The sequence below is a fragment of the Parasteatoda tepidariorum genome, chromosome 7 (assembly GCF_043381705.1).
Source record: "Parasteatoda tepidariorum isolate YZ-2023 chromosome 7, CAS_Ptep_4.0, whole genome shotgun sequence".
Lineage (NCBI taxonomy): Eukaryota > Metazoa > Arthropoda > Arachnida > Araneae > Theridiidae > Parasteatoda > Parasteatoda tepidariorum.
Window position 1 is genome coordinate 46,179,422 of NC_092210.1, and position 15,088 is coordinate 46,194,509.

The 15,088-nt window shown below is 27.5% G+C and overlaps 1 protein-coding gene across 2 annotated transcripts; it reads left to right on the forward strand.

Annotated features, from left to right (window-relative positions):
- The first annotated feature begins 1,299 nt into the window (after positions 1–1,299).
- On the forward strand, positions 1,300–10,979 carry LOC107451274 (peptide 1). 2 transcript variants are annotated; one of them, XM_016067324.2, is made up of 5 exons: positions 1,300–1,456; positions 3,692–3,800; positions 5,997–6,106; positions 7,271–7,301; positions 10,808–10,979. In XM_016067324.2, exons 1-4 carry the CDS (start codon positions 1,415–1,417, stop codon positions 7,286–7,288), a joined length of 279 nt encoding a protein of 92 aa, XP_015922810.1. In that variant the 5' UTR covers positions 1,300–1,414; the 3' UTR covers positions 7,289–7,301; positions 10,808–10,979. The 2 variants fall into 2 exon arrangements, with proteins under 2 accessions (XP_015922810.1, XP_015922809.1); XM_016067323.2 differs by lacking the exon at positions 7,271–7,301.
- The last annotated feature ends 4,109 nt before the right edge of the window (positions 10,980–15,088 follow it).

Consider the following 15,088-nt stretch of genomic DNA (forward strand, 5'->3'; position numbering starts at 1 on the left):
TATAAAAAAGGGTATTATTCTGGTTAATAAAACCAAAGCACAATATTATAACCGTTCGCTTAAAAATTTTCCGTTAATATGGATTACTAGAAATTCTGGTTTCCAAAAATATAGTTCTTATTCAGTTTTGTATGCATTTAGTAAACAAAAAAATACATACAAAACTGAAAAATAAATTTAACCGAATTAATGGTTTTTATGCCATGCTCCAAGGTATCGTTTTAAAATTATCATATTTTATGACATATTATAGAACGATGTTTTTTTGTTAATTTTACTAACATCATTGAAAAAGCTCGTCAATAAAAATTACCGGGACTTTTGGTATTTCCATTAAGCCCGAAGTGCAGTAAAATTTGCCATATTCTGTCAGTTTTGGCCTTTTTTTTATTTTTCCAGTGTACTGCTCAAAATTAGTAGAAAACGATATTAAATTTAAAATCGAATATAGAAAGAAAATATGCTACCAAAATTTAATTATAACCAAATTACATATTTTTTACGTTGATGTTATAATTTTAAATAGTTTTTTAAACGTTGAAATTTTACTTCAACTCCTAAAGCTATGCTACAACGCTTATAATTAGTAGAACGATATTTATATAAAAGTAATGTTTAGCGAAAAATACACTACTAAAATTAAATAATAACTAAAATATATATTTATTTTTTATGGTATTATTGCAAAATTGTGGTACTATTGGAAAAAATTCTACAAATGTTGACATTTTATTTCAACTACTAAAACTATGCTATAATGCTTTAAATTATTAAAACGATGTTTAAGTTACAATAATTTTTAGCAAAAAAATATGCAACTGAAATCAAATTATAATCAAAACATATATTTATTTTTCAAGGTATTATTGTCAAAAGTTGTTCAAATGTTGAAATTTTATTTCAACTACTAAAACTACGCTATGCAACTGGAACTAAATTATAACCAAAACGTACATTTATGTTTTATGGTATTATTTCAAATAGTTTTTTCAGATGTTGAAATTTTATTTTATTTTTCATTTATTTTATTATTTTATTTACTTATTTTATTATTTTATTTATTTATTTTATTTTTCAAAATTATTCCTAAGTTATTCCTATGAAGAAAAAAATATAGCAATATTTTTGCATAATTTTTGTGAATTTTATTAGAACAATGTTCAACTTTACGTCATAGTCTAGCTGTTTTTAATTTCGGTTCATTTCAATAAGCACTTTCAATCTTTTCCGTTATTTTAATCAGTATCTTAGAGATTTGACATCTGTTGCCTATCTCTTGGGAACTGCCAGTCAAAGCAAATTAGTGATTTCCTTTGAACTTATGTGATTATAAAAGCCCACTTTACGCTTCATAAAATGTCATCTTGTTTTCATACCATCAAACAAAAAAAATAGACCAGTAGTATCCATCAACATGAAAATAGTTATTTGTCTTCTCCTATCCTTGGCTCTTATTGTAAGTGATACTTTAATTAAGATTCTATATCAACTTCTTTTTTTTATGATGCACAAAAAATTTTATTTTTATTTGAAGGATTGTTTTTCACTTTCATTTGTTTGAAGTTTAATTTTTCTTCGTTATTTTTTAATAGTAAGCAATGCTAATCCCTTACTCAACATATTCTTAAATTCCATTTAAGAATATGTTGACTTAATATGTCCATTAAGAATATGTCCATTTAAGAATCTTATGACTATCCTAAAAAAACTTTAAGAAAAAAAAAATCCTGAAATGAACTTCACAATTAATTACTTTCAATTTAACTAGAAATTCTTATGTGCAATTTATTATTTATCAAATACTGGATTTAAATTGCTAAATATTGTATTATCACTGAATTTTTACTTTGCATGATCGAAAAGAAATATATTTCAAATTTACACAGTTAGAATTTTCATTCTTACGGTGAAATAACCGGCAGCAGTGTGTCCTTTCAATTAACCGGAAAATTTACGGCAAAGAACATTTTTTACCTTAATGGTTTTGAAATCGTTACAACCAGTAACCTTTTAACCATTTTTAAACCATTCACAACTTGCATGGTTTCAAAATCGTAAAAAGGAAATTTAACTGTAACTATATGGTGCTGCCATCTATGCGTAAATGAGAAAGTTGTATTCTTACAGCCAAGGTTCATAAATTGGGGGATGCAGGCCATTATAAGCAGGTTATGTACTGAAGGCGAATGGATAAAATATTGTGGTATCATGGCTGGGACTCTTCCCACCATTTTGTAGGTCATGAAAATGACAGATTAGCCCTCTCACCTATGATATGTATCCAATTGCAATTGTTCAACCGTATTAGGTGAAAGCAGTTAATAAACGAATTTTTTCGCAGTTAACAGTTTGAATACCATCTAATTTATGGTTATTTATAGTTTTGTTTTAATATGGTAAAATAGCCATTTCATTTTAACAATTTTTTACAAGAAATTTCTTGCAGTGTAATTCACTCTCAAATGGTTCAATACAGAACCCTAATGTGTGTACCTTTTGCGGTACAAATTCAATGTAAACTAAATGAAGTTTTATATCGAATTGAATGGTTCACATAAACCAGAATTCATAAATTTAATTATAAGAATAATCAAATTAGCAACCATATTTACTTTAGAAACATTTAAAATTGATAAAACTGAATGTATTCGTAATTTTTTAAATATTTAATTAAGCTCTAAGCATTGTCTGAACTAAATTACGTTGTGTGAGCAAAATTACGTGGTCAAAACTGTATTACGTCTTCTAAGTGTATTTTGCAGACTATGGTAGATATTAAATATTAATAATAATTATTTTTATTACAAATGCATTTTATTCAATAATAAAGGTATTAATATCGGAAATATGATTCATTGACTAAAGTGAGGTAATTTACGTCATTTCCATGTGACAAACTCCTGCCAAACTTCTTGAATTTTTTTAAGTCAATCTCATATCAAAGTTTTCCATTAAAAATCATCTAAACCTCCAAAATATCCTTTAAAAACTCTCCAATTTTCAGCTACATATCAGAGGGTAAATTTAGTCATACTTATTAGTTTCTACAAAGTATGAAATACTTAAATATAGTAAAACTAATAATTGTTATTAGTAAAATAAAGAATATTTATTTGGAAAATTATGAACTATAGTTAGTAACATTATGAATTGTAATGAGTAAAATTATGAATAGTGATTAGTAAAATAAAGGATATTGATTAGTAAAACTATGAATTATAGTTAGTAACATTATGAATTGTAATGAGTAAAATTATGAATAGTAATTAGTTAAATAAAGAATACTTATTAATAAAATTAGTAATTAGAGTGAATATCATTATGATTTGTAATGATTAATAATATGAATTGAAATTAATAAAATAAAGAATACTAAATAGTAAAGTTATGAACTGTATTCAATTAAATTAGGAGTTATAATGAGTTAGAATATAAATTGTAATGAGTAAAATTATATTGTAGTTAGTAAAATAAATTTTATTAATTGAACTTATGAATTGCACTCAAAAAAATAATAAATTATAATGAGTAAAACTTTTTATGAAGTTTTTTAATGAATTATAATGAATAAAATACTAAGTTGTAGGGAAATTTTATGAAGACAAAAGTCACGCTACATACCAGATTTCAAAAATATAAATTTTTATAAATGAAAAAAATTTCTTTTAAAACAATTTTTTTTCTTGAAAAGGTGCCATCGCATGCTATTTCATGCAGAACAGAGCCAGAAAGATGCGGAGAAGGAGAATGCTGCGTTGAATTTGGAATCTTCGGAATGTGCAGGCCACTTTTGAAAGAGGGTAAATTAAATTTTAATCTGTTGTCGCAAGATAAATTATTATGATTAACTGAACTTTTCAAGTAAACATGAGTTATATAAATCTAAGTTCTTTCAATAAGGTGTTCCCGTGTTTCTTTTTATTCATTTTTTTCCCATCACACTTAGCATTTAGCACTGTTTGACCAATTTAGTTCATAACTTCGCCCACGCGTGTTGCATAGACTAGTTCCATTAGATTAAATGCTTGTTAACCCCTTCCTTCTCGCTCCCGTGAAAATGACGGGATAAGGTTTCGCCCTCTATTTCTCGCTTCCATGAAATTTCCGGGCTGAGTGTTCAGTAGTAATGTGCCAATAAGAATAAAATTAATTCATTTATTTTCCCTGGAAAACATTTTATTTCTCATTTTACACACCAGATGGCAGTACCAGGATATTTTTAAGGTAATTGTAGATAGTTAGTTTACTTCAAACTAGACGTCAGCACTAATCAAATCCGTGTATTTTACAAAATAGGCACTTTTATGACCGTTTTCTTGAAAATTAACCGATCATTAAGGGGTTAAATGTTCAGAATCATTAGAGGTACTATTTAACTCATACTTACAGATACTATTTAACTCTTCATGAGTGAGATGCAGAAAATCCAAAATGTGATTCAAGAATCATATTGCACATTTACTGAAGACTGAGAAAACATTGTAACCCCTATAAAAGATAAGTCAATTATAGTGCAAAACATTATGTAAAATTGGCAAGATAAAAATTGTGTGAATGAATTAGTGCAAATACATTGCTGAAAATGTGATTGTTTTTAAACAAAATGTTTCTGCAGTGAAGTCAAAATTGATACTAATGCTAATGAAAATATGTGTCGTCAGTTAAAAAGCAAACAAAAAATTGAAAATAAGTAAATAAAACTATAACAGTGAAAGTTATCTCAATACTTAAAATGGTACCAACTATATGCAAAACAAATTTTACAGTGCAGAAAATAAGCCTGATTCTTTATATTAGCATAAAAGGCATGTCTGTTAGAAAATATGATTTTTCTTCACTACTGTTTAGCACGCTAGTTATTTCATTATATACACTTTTAGGAATTTCTTTTAAAAAGTGGTTAAATAACAATTTATTTAATTGTTATTTTACCTTATTCAACCAGAAACCGTCAAATAGCCGTACAAAAGATGTTATTCAAAATATTAACTCTGAAAAATGGTTTATTGACTATATTGATAGAGTTAAACGCCCAGAATTTCACCTTCGCTGACTAGGCCTAAAATATGAAGCCACTTTGTTCCTTGCAGCTGCGTACTTACTGTAGCCGAGAAGGCTAATCTGTAAATCCCATGACAGACTGTACTGGGAGTCTGAATCCCAACTTTGACATTATTTCGATTACTTCAATAAATGAAACTTTTCCAAAGTCTTCTCCATAATTGGTGAGCCTGGACTATAAGATAAATAAACTCTAATTTAGAATAGATGGCAGGAGTTGTTTAACACAAAAAGCTGCGGTATTTCTTAATTCTCACTGAGATGGTATCGCCAGAAATACTAATTTTGTCACATTCCATGGTTCATTCTACGAAACACAAAATTTCAATGTTCATTAGCTAATGAAAAACCTAGCATAACCTAACTTCTATGCCTAGTTAATTTCTTTTTAACGCTCTTTCAACTATTCTATTTATTAACAGTTTCAAAACCGTAAAGGTTAGAAAGGATCCTAACTATAAACTTTACGGTTAATTGGATGCACAGACTGCTGTCGATTATTTCATCGCAATTTCAGAATAAAAATTGTAACAGTGTATTAGATCATTAGCAATCTCCTAGTGATAATAAAGAACACGTAACACTAAATAAGTAATTTATGTAGTTATAAGCTTTCTCTATAAAGGAAATAACATTTAGAAATATTCGAATTTAATATTTTTTTCGACATAACTAATGAAAACGTTGTCCTCAAGTTGTAAGTTGAATCTAATTTAATAATGCAGGGAACTTTTTTTACATAGATGCAAATTTTAGAGAGAGAAAAAAGATATCTCAAAAAAATATCGTTTTGCGTTTCTATTTTCGGGAAACATTCGCATCCTATTTGTAACAGATAAAGCTTCTGTCATTTTGTCTGTGACAACTACATCTGATAAATTGTCTCTAAGCGTCGTTAATTAAATTGATTGAACTTTTTTCTTTCTATTGACTAGGTGAAAAGTGTGAACTGAAACAGCTGGTATCTTCATTTAACAAACACGTTTATTTATTGAAATGCCCATGCGCAGAAGGTCTGACTTGCGAAGAAGATGACAGTGGATCTGTAAGTAGCGAGATTATTTTTAGTTCCATTTCGGAATTTTAAATTACTTGTAAATCATAAAACAATTGGCTTTGAAACAATAAAATCAATAAATCACTTTTGATGGTGTAAATTAGAGTAAAATTGCATGGTTAATAAGATCAAGAAAATTTTAAAAGGAAACTATAAAGAAAAGATAAGAAAAAAGGAAGAATATTAGTAAATTTCCCAAAAGAAGAGAATTTTCTAATTTTAAATTTTAAACTCGTCAAGAATTTCGTAAAGATTAGTAAAATTAAATTTAGGAAACTTAGTTATTTATGAATTTCTTTCATGTATAAAAGTGATAAATAGAACAAAATCTATATTTACATGGTTAAAGATATATAGTACTTGACAAATATTATAAGTTATAGTTTCAAGAAAGGGAAGAAAGAGTATATTAAGAGAAACAATTCTCAGAAAGAAGTACAAAAGTGTTAATAAAAGTGCAAGACTAAATGCACAAAATGTTAGTAATTAGTGCAAGCCACAAAAATAAATATTAATTAAAAAAGTTTAAAAAAATAAGCTAAAAAAAGTTTTTTTCCCCAAAATTACTTGAAAGAAGTTTTTCTAGTATGAGGAAGAAAAGTGTTAAGTTTATTTAAATTTTTTTTATCATTAATTTGTTTTATTTTGAAAATAGTTCACTCATAACAAATGCAGCAATACTTTCTTAGTTAAATCTTATATAAACACAGATTATTACAGTTTTTAAACATTTTAACTTTTTAAAAAAATTTAAAATTTTGTAAAAAAAAATGAAAAACACAACTTTTAATGCAGGACTTTTTTTAAATTCTCGAGTAGAAAATATTCTAAGCATTAATATGAACAATATTTTAAAAAAATGATAATTTGAATATCAATGTTTCAAAGAAAATTTTCCATATTAGCTCCGTTGGTCTCGTAAAACTGTATTCATTTACAAAATTCTTAGACATTGAATATGGAAGATTCCTTATTTATTTTCTTTTAGCCTTGTGCATTTTTTAAAGGTAAAAACAGTTTATACATATTGTATAAATGTTTTTTTATAGATAATTATTACTTTAGTTCTTTGTTTTTTTTATTATATTATTTTTTTAAGCACAGTAATAGGCGAAGAATATACCATTTGGTAATTCATTTTCGTGTTTTTAGGCAAAATGTAGAAGTTAAAGTTCAATCGTTGGTAAGTAAGCTAATTGTCATACAAGATCCATATAAGTTTCGTAGAAACTCAAATTATTAATCTTGAAGCACGTTGACTTATTAATATGACACCAATTTTCAGGAAAAAAAGACAATTTCCTATTTCTGTCTCGCTTTCGTTTGTGTTGAAAAAATTAAATTAAATTAAATTAAATTAAATTATGTTCTAAACGACTCAAATGGTTTTAAGCAGCCTAACCATTAATTTTTTTCAAAATTAAAGAATATATTAGTTTTGTTTTATTTCAGTGAGTTTTTAATAAGATGCAAAAATTCCATTCGATTCTGTTAGTTAAAATATCTATGAAAAATAATTTATTTACCGATTAAAATGTTAATTCCTTAGATAACAGTTTTTTTTTCGCTAATGTAAAGCAAAAGATCTTATGTTTGATCTTTGGTTTCACAAATCCTTTTCTTTTATCAATTTATAAAAAAAAGTTTTGAAGAATTGATTGCCTAAAAAATAAAGATACAGTAGTCATTCGTTATATAGTCCATAAGAAGAAATTGCTCTATTTTTATGCACCTCAAAAAGCAAACTAATCCCCTTAACATGGCGAGAAATTTCTTTCGAAGAGAAAAAAAAAGAAACAAAGTTAAGAATTTTCAAAAATAATTAACTATAAATAAACCATTAGAAATTAAGATTCATTTTAGTCACTTTTTTTTTAATCTAAAAATAATAATTTGCGTTGTTTTTGAAAAAATCATGATATTTTGAAAAATTTAGAAATACTTTTATAATTGAGTTGAAAATAACTTATTTTACAATTGTTTTTAATAATTTGCAATTATTTTCGTTACAGTAAGCAATCCGTTTGTTTTTTTTTTCTTTTTTTCTTGATTTCCAACTAGCACAATGAAGCGATTTGTTTTTTTTTAAACCCACAAAATGCAAATATATAGAACTATCATTTTAATTATCCATACAAACAATCAAAGTTAAAATGTACAACAATTAGATTATATGAATTATTAATAAATTTCAAATAATTTGTTATCAAATAATTAAAATAATTATCTAATTAATGAAACTAAAAAACTCCGTGTTTTGCTCTCTTCGAAGTTATCAAAACTATTAAGGTTACAAAGATATGGTCACAAGATTTATAATATTATCTTGTTTAACGTGAGTAATCAATTATTTAGAGAAAAGTATCATGAGGGCTTCATGGCAAGCAATCTAAAAACTTTGAAATATCAGAAATTAAAAAAAAAAATGTATCTTCTTTGAAAATGTGATTTTGTTTAATTTTGTCAAAGAATAAACAATTTTGACTATTGTACCATCAAACTTAGCTTCAAATCAATCCTGGAGTAATTTCTACTATCGTAGTCACCGGTGTTCATTTTTAAATAAATTCAATTTAATAGTTTGTAGTCATTGCTTATTACCTTTAAACTTAATTAATGCTTCCATCGATTACAATATTTTGCTGATGCCTCTTTTTCTCACATCACTTAAAATTTTGTGAAGAAGAAGACTTTTTCCTATGCAGATAAAAAAAAAAGCTGAAGAAATTATGAAATAGAAATCACCGACAAAGAATATCAACTATCTTTAAGAAACGAATTTGATAAAATTGATTCCACAGATGGTTTGCTTATCCTAAACTGTAGATTATTTGGTTATCTTTATCGAACGACACATTTTTTCTCGCAGAACTACAGATAAGAAAACCACTCTAACATAATTCTTAAATAGGTCGAAGATACGTTCATCTTAATTTTGGATTATGAATGCTCATTAATACAAATTTATAATTAAAACATTTTTTTTAAAAAAATAAGACATGACTATAATCTAGGAAATGATGTTTGTGAAATTTAATAGTAATAAATTCTTAAACTCACATAGATGGTTTTACACAAAGCATACAGTTCCTCGACAAATTAATAAACACACTATAAGATTCCATGTAAAATCTTCATTAACAGGCTTTATTGTTTTTACAAGGCTGAAACCGGTTTGCATTCGTGTATCAATTGGTTAACATTGTAGTGTAATGCGTTACAAATAAATACAGAAAGGAAGTATATAGAAAATCTCCTGCATAAAAACCCCTTACATGTATGTTGAAATATAAAAGAATAGCATACAAAATCATGCAAAACGCGTAATTATTAAAAAACTTCAGTGCGGTCTAATAATTATAACATTCTAATCAGTCATATTGGTCTAATAATTATAACATACTAATATAGTACCTGTTATACTAAATATTATATATTTATGTAATATATCATCTAATTTATCCAATCGTCAATATCTATCTTATTATATAAAACGCTAATACGTACGTATGTATGTATCAATAAAACCGATGATATTTCTTTTCTCGCGTTGGCAACAGTTTTCATTTTCAATTGATATGCTTCGGCGCGCAAGAGCACGTAGTGAGCATGATATGGCTAATCGGGTGAATTCTCACCGAATTATCAAAATTATCTTCTTCGAAGTCGATGCTTTACATCCGGCTTTCAGTACTATTTCATATTGTTTTACAACGCATGACTTCAGCCCTCTGGTGGGAAAGACTTTAAAACAAAACTTACAACAGTTACTTTTCTCAACAATTGAAATTTAGAATAGTGTGATTAAGAAAAATATGTGAACTGTTTGCAATTTCAAATTAATATTGAAATGCACAGGTTTAGAATTTTTTACAGTGAAAAGTTTTCAGAACTTCAGTGTTCAAAAAAGTATACGAAGGCTGCACGTTAAGAACGTATCCAATGAACGAGCAAAGCGAGCATCGGATTGCGAAGCAATCCGAAATGAACTGCGAAAGCAGTTCCGGGGTTTGGTGAGCGCCAGCGAGCAGGGGGCGAAGCCTCCTAGTTATATTATATATCGTCTAATTTAACCAATTGATAGACGAACGTAAACAAATGCAAGTCGGTTTCAGTCACGTGAAAACAATAAAGCTGTATCGCCTGATAATTAATATTTTACATAGAATCTCATAGTGCGCCTACTGATTAGACCAGGGAATTCAATTTTTTTTTTCTCGAAAGAAATTATTTTTGTCTTAAAAAGATTGTATACTGTATTATAAGACTTATTAGTTTGCTATAAGTATTACTGGGGTGATTTAAAGCTTAGAAAACCACATTTAATTAAATTGAATTTTCGAATGCAAATTACATGATAGACAGTGGTAAACTGCGCACAATAGTCTTTTTAATTATCTCCCCACTCGTGACAGTATTAGTGATTTATTATTGTAGTATGCCATCTTTTCAATAAATGTTTCACTACATGATTTAAAGAGAAGGAAGGGTCACACGGATTGTTTTGAGCGCAGTTCGTCAACCCTTCTCAAGTAAAAAGAAATGTTAGAAGCGCATTCCACTAGGTTTTATAGAGCCATTAGGTCAATCCACTATCACTGTTCATAATCACACCATGGAGACTCCTGAAGTATGCTATTCACTTAATATTTCAGACCGTTTAATCACGATTCACTGTTCTTTTTTCAGACTCTACTCGGACAGTGCGTTGCAAAGTGAAGAAATGAAGATAGTATAAAAATGAATAAACTGAATGTAGCACCTGCACCAATGTACTGTAACTGAAAATGTTCCATTACTTCACACTTTTATACTATGTATGAAATGCTCATAAAAATATTAAAAGAAATTTTCTCTGAAACACTCTTAACAGTTTTGTTACATAATTAATAAATAAAGTTTATTCATTCAAATAACAAAATGTGCTGTATGTAACTGTAATCATTGTAGCATTCCAAACGTGCCATTCATAATTTTATTTTTTGTTTGTTGACATAAAAAAATTTTATTTAAATAAACTTGCCTTTACCACATTTTTACTTTAAAATTTTTCAGTTACTCATTTAATAGCTCCATATATTAAAAGATTTCAATAATGCTTTTTTTTAAAAAATTGTATAAAATTTTCTTTCACCCTCACAAACCATTACGTTTTAAAACCTATAAATTGTATATGAAATACTGATATGAATTTTAAACAAAATGTTGTTTTTTTATATTTTAAGTATTTTAATGATAATTTTTGCAGTGTAATTTTTTTACATTTTAGAAAATTTCTGAAAGATTTTCCCAGATTACGCGAAAAACTTCATAAATTTCGAATTAGACCCTGAAATGGTAACAGTGCAAATGAGAGAGTTAAAATTATTTTTTCTTCAACATTTTTGCAGATTTCTTACTAAATTAAACTCGCATTGATGAAGAGCTTTTGGTAGACATCATGATATAAACTTACAAGATATGAGGAATATATTTGAAGTGCTTAAACCAGTGTAATAACGCAATGTAATAGCCACACTCTTCCCTAAGGGGACAATTTAAAATTAAGCAGTCTTTCAAGACTATTTCCAGAGACATTTTTCACAAATTTCTGAATTTTTCACTACATAACAGCACAATACTAGTAAAAGAAGACACATCATTGATTCTACACATTCATTAATTCCTCTAAGTTCATCAACTTTAGAATAGATACTTGATGATCTGTGCGGAACATTTTCCAATTAAGTCTTTAGGTGAATCGAGATTATTTTTTTATACCAGTCAATGAGATTACTCAGGCATGTACTTTACTTACTTTCTTAAATATAAAGCAGAAGTATTTGATAAAGTTGGAAGTTTCATATTGAAGTTTAAGAACTTATTGAACAAGAAAATTAAGAGGTTAGTGTATCACCAACAACATAAAAATTATTGTATTTTTCACCAAAAGCACTCTTCTGATAAATTTCAAAATGTGATTTATGATTTTATTGACCGAAACCCTTTATTTTTGAGGAAGGAAACTGAAAAATATTTTTCAACCAAAACCTATATTTTTGGATGGGTAAATTGCAGAAACACACATTTACTCTTCTCAAAGCAATCTTATCTCAAAATTACCTGATAAAGCAGAGAAGCATGCAACAAACTTACAGTGAAAGATTACAATCCAAAATCATGATGCAAGCTTATGAACTGAAACTGTGCTACTTATTGAAATATTGCGCTAGCTTTTTAGCACTGTAGTATTTTAACTAATTACCTTTATGAATGGTGTAATCCACTTAGGGAGGATAGAGCACTTTTACATTGGACACTAAAGGAATCTGAACTGTTAAAGCTATTTTATTGATTATTAATGCAAAAATTGTTATGAATAATGTAGTATCTGTTCCAAAATTACATTATAATTTACTATCAGTTACTTGGTTAGGTTACTATATTAAATCTAATTTGAACTCAGCATTAGTTATTGCTCCTAATGGACATATAATTTTATAAAATTTAAAAATAAATACAAGACTAGAAATTAAGTTAAAACCGAATGTTTACTAGATAATATCTATTTCAGAGTGTATGCAAGCTAATAAAAGCACAGAATTAAATGTAATAGGTAACAAAGCAAAAAAGTGAAATAGGGTAACAAAACACTTAAATCCTAAATATATGAAAAAATGTATAAAGTGTTAAATTTAAAAGTTGATAATGAACTAGTTTATGTGATTCTTATGACATTTGTAAAATTACTTGAAAAACTCATCCTAGTAAGAGAAGACATTATTTCCTAGACATCATTAATTCTCTACATTCTCACTTGGTGGTCTGTGCGGAACATTTTTCCAGTTGAGTCCCTAGGTAAATCGAGACAATTTTTGATACTAGTATATGATTATTCAGGCGCGTACTTTATTTATTTTCCTAAAAGTAGAACAGAAGTATTTGATAAAATTGTAAGTTTCAAATTGAAGTTTGAGAACTTAAACGAACAAGAAAATTCAGAGATTTCGTAGTGATGATTTTCGTAGTGAAATTTAAGAGGTTTCGTTTCTAGATACTGGTCTTTTTTTAAATAACAATATTTTAACTAAATATGGAGTTTCTCATGAAAAGTTGAGGTCTTACAAGCCAGAAATTTTAGGCAACGAGCTAATGGAATTTTTCTAGACAAATCGATAGAACGTTAATCTATGCTAGTAAACTTCCATTTTGGGCTGAAGTAATAGATTACGTTACACATGTATTTAACTTAGCACCCGAAAAGGTAAAGCTAAGTTTCAAAAGAATTATTTTTAATGAAAATTAGAACTATGCTTAACTTCGTATTTTTTCAAATGTTATGTATACTAGCAAGTTCCTAACGCCTTAAAAAACACAAGCAATGTATTTCTGGTAAAAAAGAGCATAATGCTGGAATACATGGAAAAAAGATAAACTTTCATATCTATGATATTGACAAAAATAAAGATATAAAAAAATTGTAAAATATGATGAAAAGTTATTGGGTTGCATCAATTTTTTTGTAAGGATAAATCTGTAAATAACTTCAATGAATTCTTCGATAGTTAATTAAGACCAAAACACAAGCAGGTACTATCCCTTAGACTTAAGTAATAGGCAGGATTTCAATCAAAGTAAAACTAGTGGTCGTCCAATTGCTTCAACTAACGAAAGAATTAGGAAATTTAATGAATAATGGATAATTGAGCTCGAAAACAGGTTACTAGATTACATCAATCAGGTAAAATAAAAGAAGAAGTAAGTTAAAACCTATTATCTAACAAATTCTTATGTTGGAGCTAAACGTAGTTAAAATAGGAAGAAATTATGGAATTGTCAAACCAAATTCTATTTGCAAACTCTATGTTTGAGAGATAGTAAATAAACCTGAAAATTTAAAAATAATAAAGCTTTATACAAAGGGGGTTTCCAACTGGAGCCCGCAAAGCCTTTTTTTGTGGCCCGCGAATTAAAATTTATAATTTGTTATTTTTTTATGGACGATTTTCGTCAAAAATCTGTATGGGTTTGAATTACTTTTTCCGTTAATAAAAACCTGATTTCTTCGTTTCTGTGAAATTTAACACACCAACGATGCAAAGAAATTTATTTCTCAGATTTTGCATCCAAGAAAATATTTATTCAAATACAAAAATAATCGTGTATGTTGCTCTTTTTTATTTCATTTTTTTGTATTTTAGGAATATAATTTAGCATGTGCGTATTAGAAATTTCTTGAAGAAATTCTCCGATTTAACTTTTTGAAACGACTCATTTTGGACGAAAATATTTACACACACATTTGTAAATTTTAAATTTAAAATGTAAATATCTATTATCTGGTGGTTGCAGCAGACAAACCTGAATTTTCTCATTGAATATTTTGCGTGCTACTAGGTAAGTTTTAATGCCAACTTTTTTAAAGTTTTATATCATAACAATTAGATATCTGTCGCATATTAATTGTTTAATACATAGGTGCATATTAAAGTTATCGTAGCCCGAAATTTTATTGAAGTTATACTTCTTATGCGACTTCCAACAAGGTTGCGTTAAACGTTTAACGCTACATTTTGATTGGTCGGGAAATCACGTGGTAGGATCCAGTTTTCCCTCATTCTTTTCCATATTGTTTTGGTTCTCACTAGCATAAAAATAATAAAAGTCATAAAATTGTTTTTCTATAAATATTTTTTAGTTTGTTTTGATACACATATATTTTAATAGGGTAGTATTTTTTATTTTCAAGTTTAGTGGATAACAATTCGCGATCGCAACGAACTATAGGGGGCGTTGTTGTATGAGACTAATACCTGCGATTTCTATATGAACAGTCATTCAGTTACTCTAGAGACGTCGTTAATGTAGCACGTAGCATTGCAACGTTCCTTCTTTATTGTGGCTAATTAAATTTAAAAAAGAAAAATGCTTGATATTCTTTCTTATGCAAACGAAAACAAAATGGTATCTCTTTTTATTAGAGAAGGAATA